This window comes from Protopterus annectens, chromosome 13.part0 (genome assembly GCF_019279795.1).
Source record: "Protopterus annectens isolate FY-2018-M chromosome 13.part0, PAN1.0, whole genome shotgun sequence".
NCBI classification, from domain to species: Eukaryota; Metazoa; Chordata; order Ceratodontiformes; family Protopteridae; genus Protopterus; species Protopterus annectens.
In genome coordinates this window covers 614,622,193-614,640,705 of record NC_056747.1, presented here as the reverse complement: position 1 = coordinate 614,640,705, position 18,513 = coordinate 614,622,193, and the positions used below count along the sequence as shown (strand labels likewise).

Here is an 18,513-nt window from a genome sequence, read left to right as displayed (position 1 = left end):
ATTCTACCCAAGTGTAATGACTGCAGCAGTGTCACACGATGAACATTGTACAGTTTTGTACCTACCATAAATGTAGATGTTCGAGTGTAGACACTGCTGCAGTCCAGGTTACCCTCCCTCCTTCCCCTCTTACTGGCTAGTACGTACCTAGTTCCTCTACATTTTACTACCTATGGGGAGTATTTGCTGGTAGCTGAAAGTATGTTGTTTGCATTTCTTATATATGTTTTATTAGCAATTTGAATTGCCTACCTATTTGGGGGCACCTGACATCTGGGGCAAGAAAAACTGAAGAAAATGGCGTTGGCTGCATCTTATATACACCTGTCGCACTGTCGTCAGGGAGGAGGCGACAGCAACCGACGCCGGACCAAGACTTTGGAACTCAGGCCCGTTGGGGAACTGCCTGATGGCAGGATAACCCAAGTGTAATGACTGCAGCAGTGTCTACACTCGAACATCTACATTTATGGTAGGTACAAAACTGTACTTTCTTACACCAGGAAGAGGAAAATGGTTGACAACTCCAGGTTATTGATTATATAAAATATTGACAGCTATGCAAAAAAAGAATAGCTCTCCCCAGGACTCCTAACAGTTCCTATACCGGCTAACTGGAGAACACAGACATGCAACATAACTTAATTTTACCTACATAAATTAAATATTTTATGTATTTTTGCATATGGTCTTCAGGAACACTGAACATTAGGTTACATATGTCGCTTTGTTCTGCTTAAAGCTGACAATAATGGCTGAAATATTTATAAAAACTAGAAAAATGAAAAGCTGCATCACAGTCTGTAAATCATAATAACAAAGGATGGCATAATGGTTAAGGTGTTTACCTTACAGATACAAGGTGCAGGGTTTGATTCTCACATGGGGTAATTGGCTAGGCTTGAAATGGCCCACAAAGGTAGTTAGCCTAGTACTAATCTATGAACCTATGAACCTAAGTAAGATCACTTAGAACTGTTATAAAGGCCACAAGCATACTAAAAAGTTCTAACTCTCTATATAAATCAAATTGGTATTTTGTAGTTACTTTATCTGGCACTATGTATTTTGAATGCACTGTAGCCCGCAAAGGGGGCATTTAGATGTCAGTTTTAATCAGTAAGTTTCCAGAAGAGGAACCTAGAGAGGCAAACAACTATCTATAAAGTAGTCCAATGCAAATACTTCAGCATATCAAGTTAATTGTAATAAAAAACAAAAGCAGTCACTGAAATCCAAGGGAGGTCTAACCTTAAAAAAAAAAAAAAAAAAAAATATATATATATATATATATATATATGTATAGTTTCACTTCATATTGCTGAAATGCTGAAATATAGAATTTCAGCATTTTGACAGTATAAAGCTGAAACCATCAGAACACCAACACCTCACATTCACGAAATCACATCGAACACGCATCATACGCCACACAACACACAAACCATAACATCCACACCACAAAACAATGAAATACAACACAACACCACTCACACATCTAAACTACACAAATGCAAGCACCCCCACACCCCCTACTTTATATATATTAACTCTGAGATCGCACAAACAGTAAAAATAAATAAATAAATCACACACAGCCAACATATACACTCATACCTCCACCTCCCTACCCTAACCCACTCGTACAAGTTACAAAAACACACACACACACTCACCTTAAACTGCAGACACCATCCCAACCGAACACTTCCATACAATAACATAAATGGATAAGTGTGAATTCGACATAGTCCTATTCACGATCATGCACTTTCGTTATTTTGAGGTTTTGGCTTCATGGACAGGAATTGCTGAAATTCGATATTTCAGTAATTCGTGTTTATGAAGTGAAACTACAGTAACATATATATATATATATATATATATATATATATATATATATATATATATATATATATATATATATATATATATATAAAACTGCAAATGCAAATCCTGTCAACTCTGAAACAACACATAGCTTGTGTTCGCAGTTTTGAGCATTGGTGTTTTGAACTGGATCGCAGTACAGTGGGGATTGGGAAAGTTAACCTTTTCCTCACTGTGTAGTGCAATCTTGGGGTTAGACTGTATAATTAGTAGTGGGTGTGAAGGCTTGCCCGCCAAGAAAACAGTAGAAATATTCTGCATTTAAAATGGTGTATTTTTCAGATTGTGAGTGGTCCAGTCACTGTCAAAAGTCCATTCTTGCCTTCCAAATCAATTGACATTGTGAATAGTCAGCTTGACATTGTTCGTTGTTCCGCATCGGGGATGTGACCATTCGTGATTAGGGCTTTCAATATTTTGATGGTAAATCTATATATATTATATGGTTGGGTGATAAATCCGATATAAATGGTCAAAGGCTAGTTACTGATCTATTTAGTCTACCTACAAGTTACCAAGATAAAAGAAACAATTCATTGAGTTGCCTGGTTCCATGGCACTGAGGAATGGAGCCCTTATTGGGACCAGAGTTCGTTTAGTATCCCTTGCACTGGAGGAGCCAGAAAGGATGGGGAAGAGTAAGGTGGCATGCTCTGCTCTCCTGTCGTGGGGAACAAGATGGTTGCATAACTCAGGAGCGTACTGAGTCAGCACAGTTTTCCTGGTGGAAACTAGGGAAACCACTGCTCATTTTTCTGGGGGGCAGGTTGCAGGGCTGCTTGCAGGCAGTGCTCCTTGTGAAAGTGAGGGGGAAGGCCTTTGCTGTCATCCCATTGCATACTACCCACCCACGTCCCACTGGCGCTTGGCTAACATTGTGCTGAGGTTACAGTAAGAGAAGGTAAATTAAACAGAATGGCAATATTACCATCTGAAGATAAGTTTTTAGTACTAAAGTTGAGTAAAACATTAGTATGTGACTCATCATGTAGTCTCAACAAGGAAAGCAAAACAGAAAGTTTAGAATACACACACACAAATTTATAAAAATGGTATGTCAGAAACTGCTTCAGGAACAACAGAAAGAAGTTAGAGCCCAGCCAAACTAGGTTAACAGGCATTGTCAGCCATACTGTTAATGACGGGTAAATGTACTAAAATTTAGAGGAATCCAATTGAATGAGCATATCAAAACGCTGAGGGGCTCCAGACCTGTAATCGACAAATATATTCATCATGTTGCAGAGAGATAGAATATTTTGGTAATGTCAGTGTCCGTGGTGCAGCAGGTAACACACTTACCTTTGGTGCTACAAAACCAGAAGGCTGTGAGTTCCATTCCTGCTCCAGGTGGTTAGAGTGCTGACTCTGCAGTATAGCATTAGGGGGTACTGCAGTCTTCTGAATGTGTTGTCCTTCACATGACATATTAAACTGAGGTCCCATCTACTTGAGTTAGTGGTAGCTCAGGTAGATGTAGAAGATCCAACAGCATCAATTGAAAAGAGTAGGGGAAGTACTCTCTCGCCCTGGCCAGATTTCCCATTGTAGTAGTATGTATACTACTTTGGGTATCCACTGAAAAGTGGATAGTAGCCTAGTGGGCCCAACCTAATCAGCAAAAGATAAATAAATGCCTGAGTTTAGGGAGAATTTTAAGATTGCAGCCTTCTAAATAGGAGTCTTCCTTTTCATGTTCAGATATTCAGTATACCAGGCCCTGAAATTATTTTTTAATGTCTCCTATAGCTGTCTGCAAGTGACATACTGAAGAGCACACAAGATTACTGGCTCTTTTTAGAGTGGTCACAGTCAATACAACAAGCTCCTACAGTGTTAGATTGGAATCCCCTGTGTCAATAATTTTGTACTGCCGCATACTGGAGGCCTGAAGTTTCAAAATAAAAACTTTCTATTTTAATAATTAATTTCCTTTCTCCTTATACACACAGACACACACACACACACACACACACACACACACACACACACACACACACACACACACACACACACATGCACATTCTCTCTCACACTCACACACTCTCTGGTATTCTTCTTGCAAATGATCTGATAATTTTTTTCAACAGTAGAGAAGAGAAGAAGGGGATCTAGGAAATTCCAGTTGCTTGTTTGTCTGTACCCCTATGATTACAGTAGCTGTATTGATTTTGGCCATCACCTAAAGCACTCATTAGAAGCATTGTCCAGAAGTAGAAATAGCATTCCCAAAGTTAAATCATGTGCAATGCCAAAAGTACTGCCTTGTGCACTTTTTTTAATGTTTAGCGATTATATTTCACATCATATATACCATATGTAGGGGTTACCAGCTCCAGTACCATTTGTAGACATTCATAGTGCAGAGTTGCTCAGGTCTCAAATTTTTGAATTGTGTTGCCATTTGTTTTCACCAGAAAGACTTTTAATATAACCACAAGTCAAGTGGAAATGAATATGCACACTTACCAAGTTCAGTAATTTAAACTGCAGCCTAGTTATATTGTACTAAGTGGAGCAACGCAGACTGACACCATCATTTTTTCATTTAAATTACTTGCAAACTGTGTTAAGTAGGATAGCATTATGACTGCATTTGGTTTAAGAGCAGTTAAGCTATTATACACATTTTCTTTCTGTGATTCTATTTGCTTGTCATGTATATTATGAGTAGACTAAAAGTGATCTGGTGGTGGCTGTCCTGCTGCAATGAACTATTGTTTAGTGAATTTTAAGTTACCAGCAGTTTCTTCTGTTTTGCTTATCCATTATTACAAACTGATTTAAAATATTTTGTAGCACACTACAGTAATTGTTTTCTTATTTTTCCACACTACAGTCATTTTTTTGTTTCTTTTTTTTTCACACTACAGTCAGTTTAAGTGAAATTAAGTTTATTGTCATGTTTCTTTAGGTTACACGATGATGCTGCTACAATTCGAAAAGCAGTTCTTACAACGATGAATGAACACAGGGTAATCTCAATTGTTTGTATTGAATTTGAGATGTATTTATTTTTCAACATGCTTGAACTGTTGGTAGCATTACTATTTAAAAAAAAAAACTTTATTGAATTATCACTTAAGACATAGACAAACTTACATTTATATAAAAGTAATCAAACCATATACGTAATGTATATTGTTGTATACAATGTATTCAAACCAACATTACATATATTATTCACTTCCGGCCTTCTCTTCCAGCATTTTCTGCATGTATTGTTCCCACAATTTCCATTTGTTTCCATGAATTTTATCCTACTTTTTTCTAAACATCTCACTTCCTATTCTTTTATCTCTTATTATATTCAAACTTCAAGTATGGTTGGTTTAGACTTTTTTTTTTCATTTTCTAGTAATTGCTTTTTTGGCAGCCACCGAAATTAAACTTAAGCTCTTGCTATATCTAGGCAGTTCAAATCCTGTATTCCATCATTTGCATAGTTACACTAATTTTTTCACCCAGTGTTCCTGATAGTGTATTCTGAAAGGAATTTTTAACGTCTGCCAACTCATTACACTGACAAAACATGTGTTCCCAGGTACTTCTTTCTTTTTCATTACACCTCCAACATTTTCCATCCACCTGAAGTAAAATATTTGGAGTCTACTTGGGGTATAAACGTACCTATGCAAACAATTCCAGACAAAAATACTAAATCTTCTAGATTTTGTTTAATATTTGAGAACCATACATATGTCCTCCCATTTTGCTTATCTAATCTCTCTTTCCACTCTTTTCTGACCTCCTTTAATTGATTCCTGTAGTTATCATGCAACATTTTGTATGCTTTATTAATTATCCCAATTTTAACAGCAGCTTCTGTTCGAGTCAACTAAAAACTCAACCAGTGCAGGTCTTTCATTTGGATTCCCTGTTCTCTTTGCCTGTATTCTGATGTCAATCCCTGATAGGGAGGGCAGTCTCTAGCCAGCAGTCCAAATTTCTCCTTGGTCTTTTCCCATTATATTACCTTTCCTTACGTATTTATTTGTTCCCAATACCTTTTTCCTTTGCTATCCTCCTCAAGTAAATTCCAGCCTTCTCTGACCTGTTGTCTGTACCACTAATTGTAGTCAACAATATCAACAAAATCTCCTTTCTCCATTCCTGTGTTGGCTTAGTTCGTAGTATATTTTGCTGCTTTATGAATATAATAATCTGTATGACTGTTATCCTCATTAAGGATGCGAATCCAACGTCTGACTTATTTCTTGAATTTACCCTTTCCACTTTGAATTTTAGGTCTCTGCTTGTGTTCTGTATGAGAGCCTTAACTGTGTAGCTCTAAAATATCCCTTAAATCAGGGAATCCTAAACCTCTGTGCTTTATTGGAAGGATCTGCTTATCCCACTTGATTCTTGCCATCTTCCCCTGCCAGGTAAAATCTTTCAACTCTTTATTAATTACTATCCACAACTTCTCCACTGGTTGATATTGTCCCTAGCCTGTGTACAAAACTAAAGGAAGTTAATACATTTTTACTGCTTGTATCTTATCCATAGGCAACAGCTTCCAGTTTCTCAGTTTTTGTGTTCTCTCTTGTTTAGTCTCTTCCCACATATCCTTAGCAGATATAACATAATCCTTTTTTAGCCACTATTCCTAAATACTTCATTTTATCATGTCCCCATAAATATGGGTATCGATGAACTAGTTCATGTGTGGTTATATAGTTTACAGCTATAGCCCTTGTTTTAGTTTTATATGACCCCCCCCCCAAAAAAAAAAAAAAAAAAAAACAGAACTTTTTCAGAATGTTCCACAACACTGAGATGTCCTTTTCTGATTCTGATGGGTGCAAAATAATATCTGCAAATAAAGCCAGCTTTTCCTGAATACCACACCAGTTATATCCTTCAATTTCTGAGTACCTTATTTTATTTGCCAGTGGTTCTAAATATAATGCAAATAACAAAGGGGAAAGAGGCCCTGCGTGTTTTGTCTGTTCAGACACTACTTATCAGAGAGGAACCCTCCCACTTATTTTTGCTTCCAATACACCATATACCCTCCTAATTAAAGTTATTGTATCAGGAAATGCAAATGCTTCCATTACCATACTCATACAATCCCAGCTTAATCTGTTGAATGGTTTCTCTGCATCAAAACTCACTGACAACAGCAGTATTTTCTCACATTACGCTTCCCTTTGGATCATCATTGTTCTGTTAATATTGTCAAATGTTTGCCTCCCCTCCACAAAACCACACTGATCCATATCTGTCAATTTTGGCAACATCTGTACCATTCGTTTTGCATTATAGATATAAATACTTTATAATCATTGTAAAGGTAGTATTACTTTTGACTGTATAGAAACATTGCATTGTGGTTTACAGTATGGGACAGCACAGTGGTGCAGTGGTTAGTGTTGCTGCTTCACAGCACTTGGTTCTCTAGTTTGTTTCTCTGCTTCTAGGCTGGGGTATCCACAGCTGGGTTTTCTTCTAGTGATATGATTTTGCAGGTCTCAGAGATTTGATATAGATGACTTTGTGGATCCTTCAGATAATCTGTATGTTTGTGTATTTTTCCTATGTTAGACTGGTATACCTGTCTAGGACTGGTTTATTCTGCCTTGTGCCCATTGGGTACCAGAATAGGCTCCAGCTTTCCCATAGACCTGAACTGGATGAAATTGGCACTGAGAGATTGACTGGACACAGAGTTATACTCTGGTATATACTGTATTTGATTTCTGTCTCTTTTTCTCTCTCTGTCTGTTTTTCTCTCTGTTTCCCCTTCCCTTAACCACTTGCCTACAGTGTAAAATATGTTGTCACTGTAGATAAGTGTGAAAGCCTTCAGCAGAAAAAAAAAACTGTGGTCTGCAAAACTCCTAAAGGTAGGTATAAAATTATGCATAGCACACATTTTCCCTGGGATTATTTCACTTTATTCCAGTTGTACAATAGTATAAAGGCTTGGATCATTTCCTGAGCTATACAAGCATTGTTACCTCTAAAGTAGGTGGGTCTTTAATGCCTTACAGTTGACTACCTTTGTTGTACTTATTCTTCATGGGTATGTAATAAAGTTTTGCAGAAATGTTTTGCTTGTCATGATCTCACTCAGTTATCTTTCTTCTAGTCAGTCCTGAACAGCAGTTATTAAACATTAGGATCTTGTAAAACCATTATTGTAGCAGTAATGTATATCACAAAAATCTCATGTTAGCATCCACTTAGTGATAATGAGATACATTTGTAGGATGTCATCCCACTTCACCTCTGGCTTGTCTATTATTTTATAACGAACAAACTAAGCGAAAAGAAACCACAGACAGACCAAACGATAAAGGAAAACCAACAGCTGGCAGCTAGTACTGGACGATAATCCCAAGAAAAAACCTCTGCTTTAACGTAAAAGCAGTTTAATGTACAAACTTTCACGTTTTCGTCACTCTTAATAAGGTAACTTCTTCAGAAAACAAACAAACAGCGGCTACACAGTAACCTCTAAATTTTAAACTTTGTTGCATGAAATCATGTGACAAGCGCTAACTGTAAGCTTAAAGGTAAAGTAGTCAAGTAATTTATACTGTCCTTTAATGACAGTCCTAATATTTGTTTAAAAGTAAAGATAATAGTTAATATTTAAATTTAAATATTATTTAACTGTTAAGACATCGATACCACCAACTCTTAGGTATGAAATCCTAAAATCTATGAGATAACAGAATTTAAAAATATGTACTTTAAATAGTCACTACGATCATCAGTATAAAACTGCTAAAATAAAGAACGTAGCACCACTAATGGTAAATCTACAACTACATAAAATGTATTCAAAAAGTTGAAAGTGAAAGTTATTAATTATTATTAAACATAAACTTTTGACAATATTCTATGTCAAATAACATTATGGCAACGTCCGCATCAACTAATTAAAGTGAGTTCATCTCATAAGATTTCTTAATTTAAGCAAGCATAAAATATTGCATTTCTCGTTGAGACCAGGAAAAGAGAACACATTTAATGCTAGTTGCCATTCAAGTTCACGACCTCTAGGAGCAACGAGTAGGGACCTCCCCTAATATCAGGTGTTAACTGATCTATAGCTTGGAAACCAAAAGTGTGTCCTTCATTTAATGAAATATGTTTAGCTAGAGTGTTTTCTTTTTTCTTTTTGCTAATTGCATATGAGTGTTGATAAATTCTATCACAAAACGTCCTATCCGTTTTACCTATGTAAAACGTCGGACACAAATTACATGTAGCTAGATAAATAATACTTTTGGAGTCCCAATTCAGTTTATGGTTGATGTAAAACTTGCCAGTACTCTAAAAGAGTTACTGTTTGATATGAAACTCCTTAAATTAAAAAAGCTTCAATTAGAGGTGGTATATTTTAGACAATGTCTTTCTGAAAAAATGGTACCGAAGGGGCTCCGGTTTCATCAGTCTCCAACCGGTTTGATACCAGACTCTCCTTTTCATACAGAATTGCTTGCTTTATTCGATCAACAAGGATTCCAACTTATGGAATTAATGGTAAAACATTACTTACTGCAGATTGAGAACATCACGAAAGAGGTCGAAGACTTGGATAAAGACATTAAACTCAATCTTGATTTTGCTGGATACAGATTTGATTATAGTAGAGTCTTTACTAGTATTGAACAACTACTAGGTAGACTCAAAAATAATAAAATCAAAAAAATGAACCATGACCGTCTAGCATACAGTAACGGAACAGCATACCCCAAAACCACAGACAACACAGGTCTGGCAGAATACCAATTTAGCGGCACCTTTAACTGGAGCCAGTCTATCTAACAACCATGTTGATGTTTTACCACCTCTTGATAATGTGGACAATAATACTGAATTTGTGGATACAGACGAAGCGAAAGACTCCGATCTAATAATACTCAATGTAATGGGCAAGTAAACAACAACCAACCCACTACAAATTTTCAACAGGACTTGAACAACATGACCACGGTAGGGCCACGTCGGCCTCAGAACCAGAGGAACAAAAGGTGGAACAGCCGTCAAAAGAGATAGTCTTAAATGACTTTACTGACACTAACAAACTTGTTATCCTTACTAACTCTAAGGGGGATTTTAACGTCTACAACTTTTCATCTATTGTTATAGAGGCTTCCTTAATTGATTTAATGTCAAAAAGTAATACATTTGTTTTGAGTAAAAACATTAATATAGCTAAAACCTTGATAGACTTAAAATGTTATGTAAGGAAACTTAACCTTTCTTTTTTATTAGGTAATACTGAGCAATTTGATAACGTATTAAAGCCTGCTAGTATGTTTAACCCTCCTCTTCATCCACTTTTAAGCTTATTTGAAAACGTATGCGAACATGATATTAGGCATATACCTTCAGTTAAAGCTTGTAAAACGATGAATAACATTACTGCTGAACAATTACGAGCACTGAAATTACTTAGATTAGGCTCAAGTTCGCATAGTTAAGCCAGATAAAGGTGGTGGACTTGTTTTTGACATTACTGATTACAATGAAAAAATGGAGTCAGTATTGAATAATGTAGCTTACTGTTTGTCTTCGGAGAATGAAATGAACATTGCACAATCTAGGATTAGGGGATACTTCAGGGATTTGTTTATAGAAGCCAAAATTGATTTGGACACAATTGTATTAATATACTTTTCCCTAAAATGCCAGTTATGTTCGGAATACCTAAAATTCGCAAGAATAGACATAACCCCCCTATGAGGCCACTTATAGATGGTAGAGGTTCCTTGACATATCCATGTGCAAAGCTGGTTGATGTAATATTAAAAAATACCTTGAACTTGAACCAAGAGTGTGTAAAGATTCATGGACCTTTTTACAGAATTTAAACACTTTAGAAGTCAACCAAGAAGAAAACGTTCTTGCCATCGTTGTGGTCGATTTATACACTTCTATTCCCCATTTAGAAGCAGTAGAGTGGATAGCATTATTCTTGAAAAATAGAAAAGCACCACAAAGGGACATTGACCTTGTGTCTGAACTTACAGACATCATACTTACCAATAATTTTTTTACGTTTAATGGTAAGATTTACTTGCAAAAACAAGGGGTAGCCATGGGCTCCCCTTGTGGAGCGAGTTTAGTGAATATATTTATGGCACAATGGGAAGAATTTTTTATTTATGATAAACCTGAAATAAAAACACTTTTTATGTATTGCAGTAGATTTTTAGATGACATTTTTGTCATCTTTAAAGGGAATGTGATAGAAGCTAAACAACTGGTTGAGTACTTTAATACTACTACGACATTTTTTAAGTTTACTTACAACTTCCACACTGTAAGTATTGATTATTTGGATGTTAACCTAATGAAAGATACAGTAAACAGGAGATATGTCTCTAAGAGTTATAGAAAACCTACGTACTGTAACTCTTTCTTGCACTATTCTAGCGCACACCCTTATATTCAAAAATGTTCCATAGTGAAAGGCCATCTTATGAGAGCTGCAAGAATGTGTTCTAATGAACGTGACTTTATTGCTGAATGTCAGCTTTTAAAAGAAATGTTTTACAATAGAGATTATCCTACTGTCCTAATTGATGAGTTAACTGAAGAACTGAAAAACAAACGTAGTAATGGGATTGTCCAGCCACTCTTACCACTATTTTTAGGAGATCGGGATGAACAACTAGTGGTTTCCCCTACTACTTCTGTAATATCTGATATTATCCAGTCGGTTTTGTCACAAAATGGTACCCTGTCTGATCATCAAGTTAGGCAGTCAACTTCTTGTAGAGCGTACTTTATAACTACTTTCAGTAATGATAGCGAACAATTAAAATCAATTCTTTATAAAAATTGGTGCTTCTTATACAAGGATAACTTTTTAATTGATAAAATTGGACAGTCAGCGAAAATTGTCTATAGAAGAGGCACCAACTTGAAAAGTTTCTTTGAAACTAAAAATACAGCCTAGTTCAAGATTAAATGGAACATTCACATGTGGGGCATGCAGGATGTGCAGGTACATTAAATCAGGTAACTCTTTTAGAGTAAGTAATACTGGCAAGATGTTCATCGTGCTATGCTGCTGCAGTCATTTATCCTGCCGTCAGGCGATCCCGCAGTCGGCCTGAATTCCAAAGCCTTGGTCCGGCTTTCCTTTTCATACTGAACTGCTTGCTTTATTCGATCAACAAGTCAGTGCGGCAGGGGTATAAAAGAGGCAGCCAATGCCATTTTCTTCAGTCTTTCTTGCCGTGCGGTGCCCGAAGCAGAAGCAGTTCGCAAGTGCCAGTCGGCCAGCTCCTGAGATTTTCGAACAGAATTTCAGCCGAAGTCTTCTATAAAGCTAAGTACCCCATTGGGGAAACTTTTCTTGCCTCAGTCCGATGTCAGACAAAGTTAATAATTGTATTTCTTGTGTGAAGCAAATACCTCATAAGGATTTTCATTCTTATTGTATTCCTTACCTAGGCCCAAACCACGACATTTCTGGTTGTCGGTTTTGCGCTAGGTTCAATAAACGCACTAGTAAGCGTCGGGCTGACACCGCCCGACATTATTTTGGCAGAAAATTCAACTACATTATGTCATCGGAACCTCCAACAACTGCTATGTTCAAAAAACGCAAGGACAAAGACAGGCAGCCTAGACCAGATACCGAGGTCTCGGTTAGGCCTGCCGCTGGATCTTCGGTATTCAGTGAGGCACCTACGCAGCCCCTGACTACTGCAGATTTAGAAAATACGACTGCCTCTCAGTCAGAATCTACTAGGCCACTGGAGCCGGTTCCTCCTCAACTTGCGGCTGCCAGCACTTGCGGCGATCTGGAGACTATGGACAGGCCTTCGGTTTCAGAAGGCGCCTTTAAACCAACGACTCTCTCCAAGTCATACGCTAAACTTCCAAAGACTAAGAAACTGGGTCCACAGACTCCCACACAGGCCCCTATGCCTAAAAAAACAGATGCTCAAAATGGCGGAGGACCTGATTACCCTTATCAGAGGTTCCCAGCCCCCTCCTGACAAAAGGCCTAGACTGGAGGAAGATTTACCTCCTTCTGACCAGGAATCCATTTCCTCAGCAAATCCTGAGGAACAGGATTATCCCTTCCCTCTCTATGAAGACTCAGATGCTGAGGAGTCTGTTCCCTCTGTTTCCCCCCCTGAAGACTTCTCTTTTGGGGAAACCCTGCACACCATGAGAGAGCATTTCCACTGGGAAGGACAAGATTACTCTGACTCCAAGAAAAGACTCCGTGAGTTTCTTCTTCTACATCAACATAGACCCCAAGCCATTCATCCTGTTTTAGACATTCTGGATGATGTCTACACTGAATCCAGTCTAAATCCAGATTCCTTACCTCCAGCACCACCTAAACCAGACAGATACTATCGAGTCCCTGACTCTCACAAGTTTTTATATAAAAGCCCTGCTGCAGACCCAGAAACCATTTCCCAGGGTCCCAAAGGGGTTAAGGCCTCTACTGCTAAGAATCCACTACCTGCGGAAAGAGATTCCAGGGCATAAGAAAGATGGGGGAAAAAAGTGTATACCTCTGCCACTTTGGCCATAATGGCATTAAACTGCCAATTCCACATGATTAAATACCAGCAGTACTTGCTTACTCAGTTAAAACAGAAAATGATCCCTCAAACAGATCAACTAGATTTCAAAGGGATGCAAGATTTGTTGCATGCAGCAGAACAAGTGGGAAAACATTCCTTGCAGTGTGGTTTTGATTCTTTGGAGGCCTCATGCAGAGCAGCAGTCACAGGGTCTGTAATACGTAGACATGCTTGGCTAAAAGAGCAGACCTTACCAGAACATGTCAAAGCAAAGTTACTGGATGCTCCACTGCAAAAGGATGCATTATTTGGTGTCAAAGCAGAGGAAGTTTTAAAGAAGATGGAAGAAAAGGCAAAATCAATGCAAACGATTAAAGATTTTTTACAGATACAACCTCCTCGCTTCAGCAGAAACTGGCCATCAAAAAACTGGTCCTTTCCGTTTTACATCAACCATAAATTGAATTGTGACTCCAAAAGTATAATTTATCTAGCTACATGTCATTTGTGTCCGGAGTTTTACATAGGTAAAACGGATAGGAAGTTTCATGACAGAATTTATGAACACTCATATGCAATTAGTAAAAAGAAAAAAGAAAACGCTCTAGCAAAACATATTTCCTTAAATGAAGGACACACTTTTGGATTCCAAGCTATAGATCAGTTGACACCTGATATTAGGGGAGGTCCCTACTCGTTGCTCTTAGAGGTTCATGAACTTGAATGGCAACTAGCATTAAATGCGTTCTCTTTTCCTGGTCTCAACGAGAACTGCAATATTTTATTCTTGCTTAAATTAAGAAATCTTATGAGATTAACTCACTTTAATTAGTTGATGCGTACGTTGCCATAATGTTATTTGACATAGAATATTGTCAAAAGTTTGTTTAATAATAATTTGTAACTTTCACTTTCAACTTTTTGAATACATTTTATGTAGTTGTAGATTTACCATTAGTGTGCTACATTCTTTATTTATTTTAGCAGTTTTGTACTGATGATCGTAGTGACTATTTAAGGTACATATTTTTAAATTCTGTTGTTATCTCATAGATTTTAGGATTTCATACCTAAGAGTTGGTGGTATCGATGTCTTAACAGTTAAATAATATTTAAATTTAAATATTAACTATTATCTTTACTTTTAAACAAATATTAGGACTGTCATTAAAGGACAGTATAAATTACTTTACTACTTTACCTTTAAGTTTACTGTTTGCACTTGTCACATGATTTCATGCAACAAAGTTTAAAAGTTAGCGGTTACTGTGTAGCCGCTGTTTGTTTGTTTTCTGAAGAAGTTACCTTATTAAGAGTGATGAAAACGTGAAAGTTTGTACATTAAACTGTTTTTACGTTAAAGCAGAGGATTTTTCTTGGGATTATCGTCCAGTACTAGCTGCCAGCTGTTGGTTTTCCTTTTTCGTTTGGTTTGTCTATTATTTTGTCACCTGTGACCGATATATCACCTTTTTCCTGTCATTTCCTTGAATATTTATTTAAATTTAATATATTTTGGTCATTAAGTAAATAGATTTCCTCAAGAACAAAGTAATTTTTTGAATAGAAGTTGCAACATATTAAGCCATTTTGTGGCATAGAAGGATAAAGCTCTGACTACATAACAGGCAACCTGAGATTGACTTAGTATCTCAGGTACCTGTAGAAGCTGGACATAGAGGATGGGAGTGAATGTCTGCTGCCTTTTTCCCCATCTTGGAGGGAGTTAAGCAGTTGTGGCTCACAGTTGACACCATGTGGATGCATTAGGTATTGTCCCAGTAGAGTTCCAAGACGGGCGAACTTATGCTACAACACTGCATTTACACTAAGTAGCTGAGGGGAAACGAGCATGGGCAGGCATACTTCTCCTTGGGAGCTGATGATTGCAGGCTCAAAAGAGCCACCTAGATGGAGGGGGGTACCTCCACAGACAGTGGGTAAACCTCCCCCACAGGACCAGTAAGCTGCTCCATTCCCTACTGCCTGACTCTCACTGGGGAATGGTGGGTTGAAGAGGGGTTTGCTGTAATTAATCAGCTGTAAGGCTTTCATGTAACCAAGGAAATGGGCCAGATGTGCAAAGTTCTCTGCAATTAAGCAAGTTCCAGGGGAACACAGAAACAAAGAAGTTAGATTCTGTTAATACTATTTGATTGTTGCAGGTAAATTGTCCTCTGTACCTTGCCATCTTTCTGTTCCCCCTTGAATTCTTATGCTGTCATTTTTTAAAAAACATTTCCTAGAGCTCATTCAGGAACATTTTGACATCTTCATGAATAAGTATTATTTGATATCCATTTTTGAACCTTGCACTTTCCAATTCTGCTTGAGCTAAATCCTTACCAAACTGTTATCCAGTATACCTATAAATCAGAATTGGCAGTGGCTCACTATGTAGTAGCCAGCTGTTGCTTAGAACATTTATGACTCTTCTAAGCTCTAGAACTCAAAGTCTAGCTCTCATAATATACCACACTTGTTTGCTGCATTTAGGTGAACAAGAGGCACCATCAGTCTCCTTTTCAGCATCTTTTTGCCAGTAATGAAGTCTTGCCAGTTATACATCCTGATTCGAGTGAGATCTTTGCCAGTTTAACTATTCTTGATAGTGATTGTTGATAGTTTTCCTGCTTAGATGTTTGTTTATCCTACTCCATCCTGACGGTAGCCATTGTTTTGTATATTAGTAAACTGCTGTAAACAGGCTTTGTCAAGTAGATTTCTGTGGTTATAGGTGATTTCAACTGTTACTACTGTTTTTTTTTTCCCTCACTTGGCATTTATTCTTTGATTTCAGTAGTAGCATTGATAAGGCCTCAAGCTTCAGAAAGTGTTCCCAGTGTAGGCACAGAGTTCCCCTCAGGACATGTTCTTTGCTTTGCATGACTGAGGATGGACTGTTTGTAGGCTAAATTCACCATATGAGAACTGTGGATTCCATACATTGCAGTAAAGGACAAGAGTTGATTCTAAAAGGTCAGATGCTGCAGAGACTGAACCCAAGAAAAAGAAGGTCAAAAGGGAAAAAGACTTTGTAAAGGAGATGATCCTAAGGAGTTAAGTAAGTCTTGCCCTCCTTGTTGCCGAAGTACCTACATATGAGGTGTGTCCTCAAAAAAGATATTCCAGTTTCATCTTTCAGGACCAACTTGAGGTTTGTGTTGTTCCTGATCCTCCTATTAGGAAACAGGTCAGCTGTTTTCCCTATGAAAGAATTGTCTTGCTACCTTGAGTTGAGACTCTCTTCTTTGGTTTTGACTTGTTCATCTGTATCTCATTGGTAAGCACTAGGCAATCAGTCTGCTGACCATTAGAAACCTAGCCAGTAGTTCAAAACGTCCATCCAGTCTCAAGGAGGGCAAAACAACACAGAATGGGGAAGAATTTGAGCCTATCAATCCAAATGTTTATGTTGGCTGGGACAAAGATGAAGTGGCAGGAGAGGGGCCCTTCCTTCAACTTCTACTACTCCTTCCCCAGGTCCATTATCAGTGCTGGATATTTTGGAGCAGTTGCTTCCTCCACGAGTTGACTCTCTTATCAGTACCAATTCCATCTTTGTAATCTGTGCAGATGCATACTTTTGCATTTGTAACCCTAAGATCTGAGTCTCTCAATCCTGATATTAATCCCAGTACTCTCGGGTCCTTTGTTACTGTTGACATCTGATGCTTCTGTCCCAAAGCCTACCTTGACACTGGCAGTGGCCTCAGTGCTGGAAGCCTGGATGGCTTCTTTGACATCTAGTATTTTGGTACTAAAGTCAAGCGGCTGCTGGTTTCCTTGTTACCAGGTGCCTCAATGCTGGTGGGTTAGAATCAGAAGCCAATACAGAAGTAACCCTAAAAGGTTGATTTAATAACCCATGGGTTTTGGCATTGTCTTTAAGTGCAGCCATGGGCATCCCATAATCTAGTGCTTTGGCCCTATCTTCATCTTCCTTTAGGAGCAGGTGAGTGGAAAACCATGGCAGGGACAGCTCTCAGGTTTTTGGTGCAGATGTCTCCATCACATTTGGACCATTCCCTTCTAAATGTTCCCAGGAGGAAGAGGTGTAAGAGGAAACACCTCGATTACCCCACAGAGTCCAGTACCTCACATACTGTCTTAGAAGGGAGGCTTTCCCATTATTCTCCCTTGTTAAGCCCAAACTTGAGGAAATACTGGTATTGATGAGATGGTGGGGATCAGGACTAACCAACCCAGTATCCCTAGACAAGAAAGTCTTGCAAGAAGCTTTTTCCGTCACTCCATCACCTTTCTAGGTGGTTTCCACTCCAGACCACATGCTTTTGTTGGTCCTGCAGAGGGCTTAGCAAGAGCTAGATGAGGAGACCAGGCGACATCCTCAGCCACCCCACCTCTCCCAAGGATGCTGGAGTAGAGCCTGTTTAGCTGACTCAGTTGTAATGGTTGCCACCTTGAAGAAAAAAGCCTTCTGAGAAGACCCCCATGGTGCACACACACACGCACAGACAAGGATTCCAAGTCATTGCACCACATTGAAAAGCATGTGCACTCCTCAGTTAACCAGTGCCTTGAATTACCTGATGCACTGGATGAGGTTTCCATGTGGAATGTATAGAAAAATTTAGCTTTCCAGGTGGCTAACTTAGCCAGCATGATCAACCCGTCCATGAGGCTGCTGCATAACACAGTGGATGTAGAAGCCAGAGAAGCTGCTTTAAGCATCACTATACAGCAGCACACTTGGCACCAACACTGTAATAATGAGGACATCTCTAAGATGTCACTCATTGCTGATTTTGATGGCTTAACCTTGTTTAGACCTCAGGTGAAAGAAAAACTGAAAAAAAGTAGCAGGAGAGCAAAACACTGTTGGAGAGAAATGTTTCTCTTAAGAGAATGTCTTCATATAACCAAAGGAGTGCATAGAGCCTGTGATGAGAGCCAGCAGCTACATTTCAAGCAACATTCTGCTAGGAAACAGCATGATCTTGGCGGTATCCTTAATGGGTACCTCCCTAAAGTCAAAAGCAGTCACAGAATCCCTGAGCACTTGCCTGACTTTTCCTTTGTGGAGGCATTTGTGGCTTGATTGTCCCTGCACTGTCCTTTGTGGCTAGCTATCAGACAAGGA

General features: G+C 38.3%; 2 protein-coding genes across 3 annotated transcripts in view; both read left to right on the top strand.

Annotated features, from left to right (window-relative positions):
* Nucleotides 1–18,513, top strand: part of RAD51C (RAD51 paralog C) — a 1,235,792-nt gene that overhangs the window by 462,453 nt on the left and 754,826 nt on the right. The gene's annotated exons all lie outside the window — the stretch shown is intronic.
* The window catches only part of IDH3G (isocitrate dehydrogenase (NAD(+)) 3 non-catalytic subunit gamma), a 415,676-nt gene that overhangs the window by 390,555 nt on the left and 6,608 nt on the right, over nt 1–18,513 (top strand). The window contains exon 9 of the mRNA XM_044055463.1: nt 4,805–4,865. Within this exon, the coding sequence (XP_043911398.1) occupies nt 4,805–4,865 (61 nt within the window). The remainder of the gene's footprint in view (nt 1–4,804; nt 4,866–18,513) is intronic.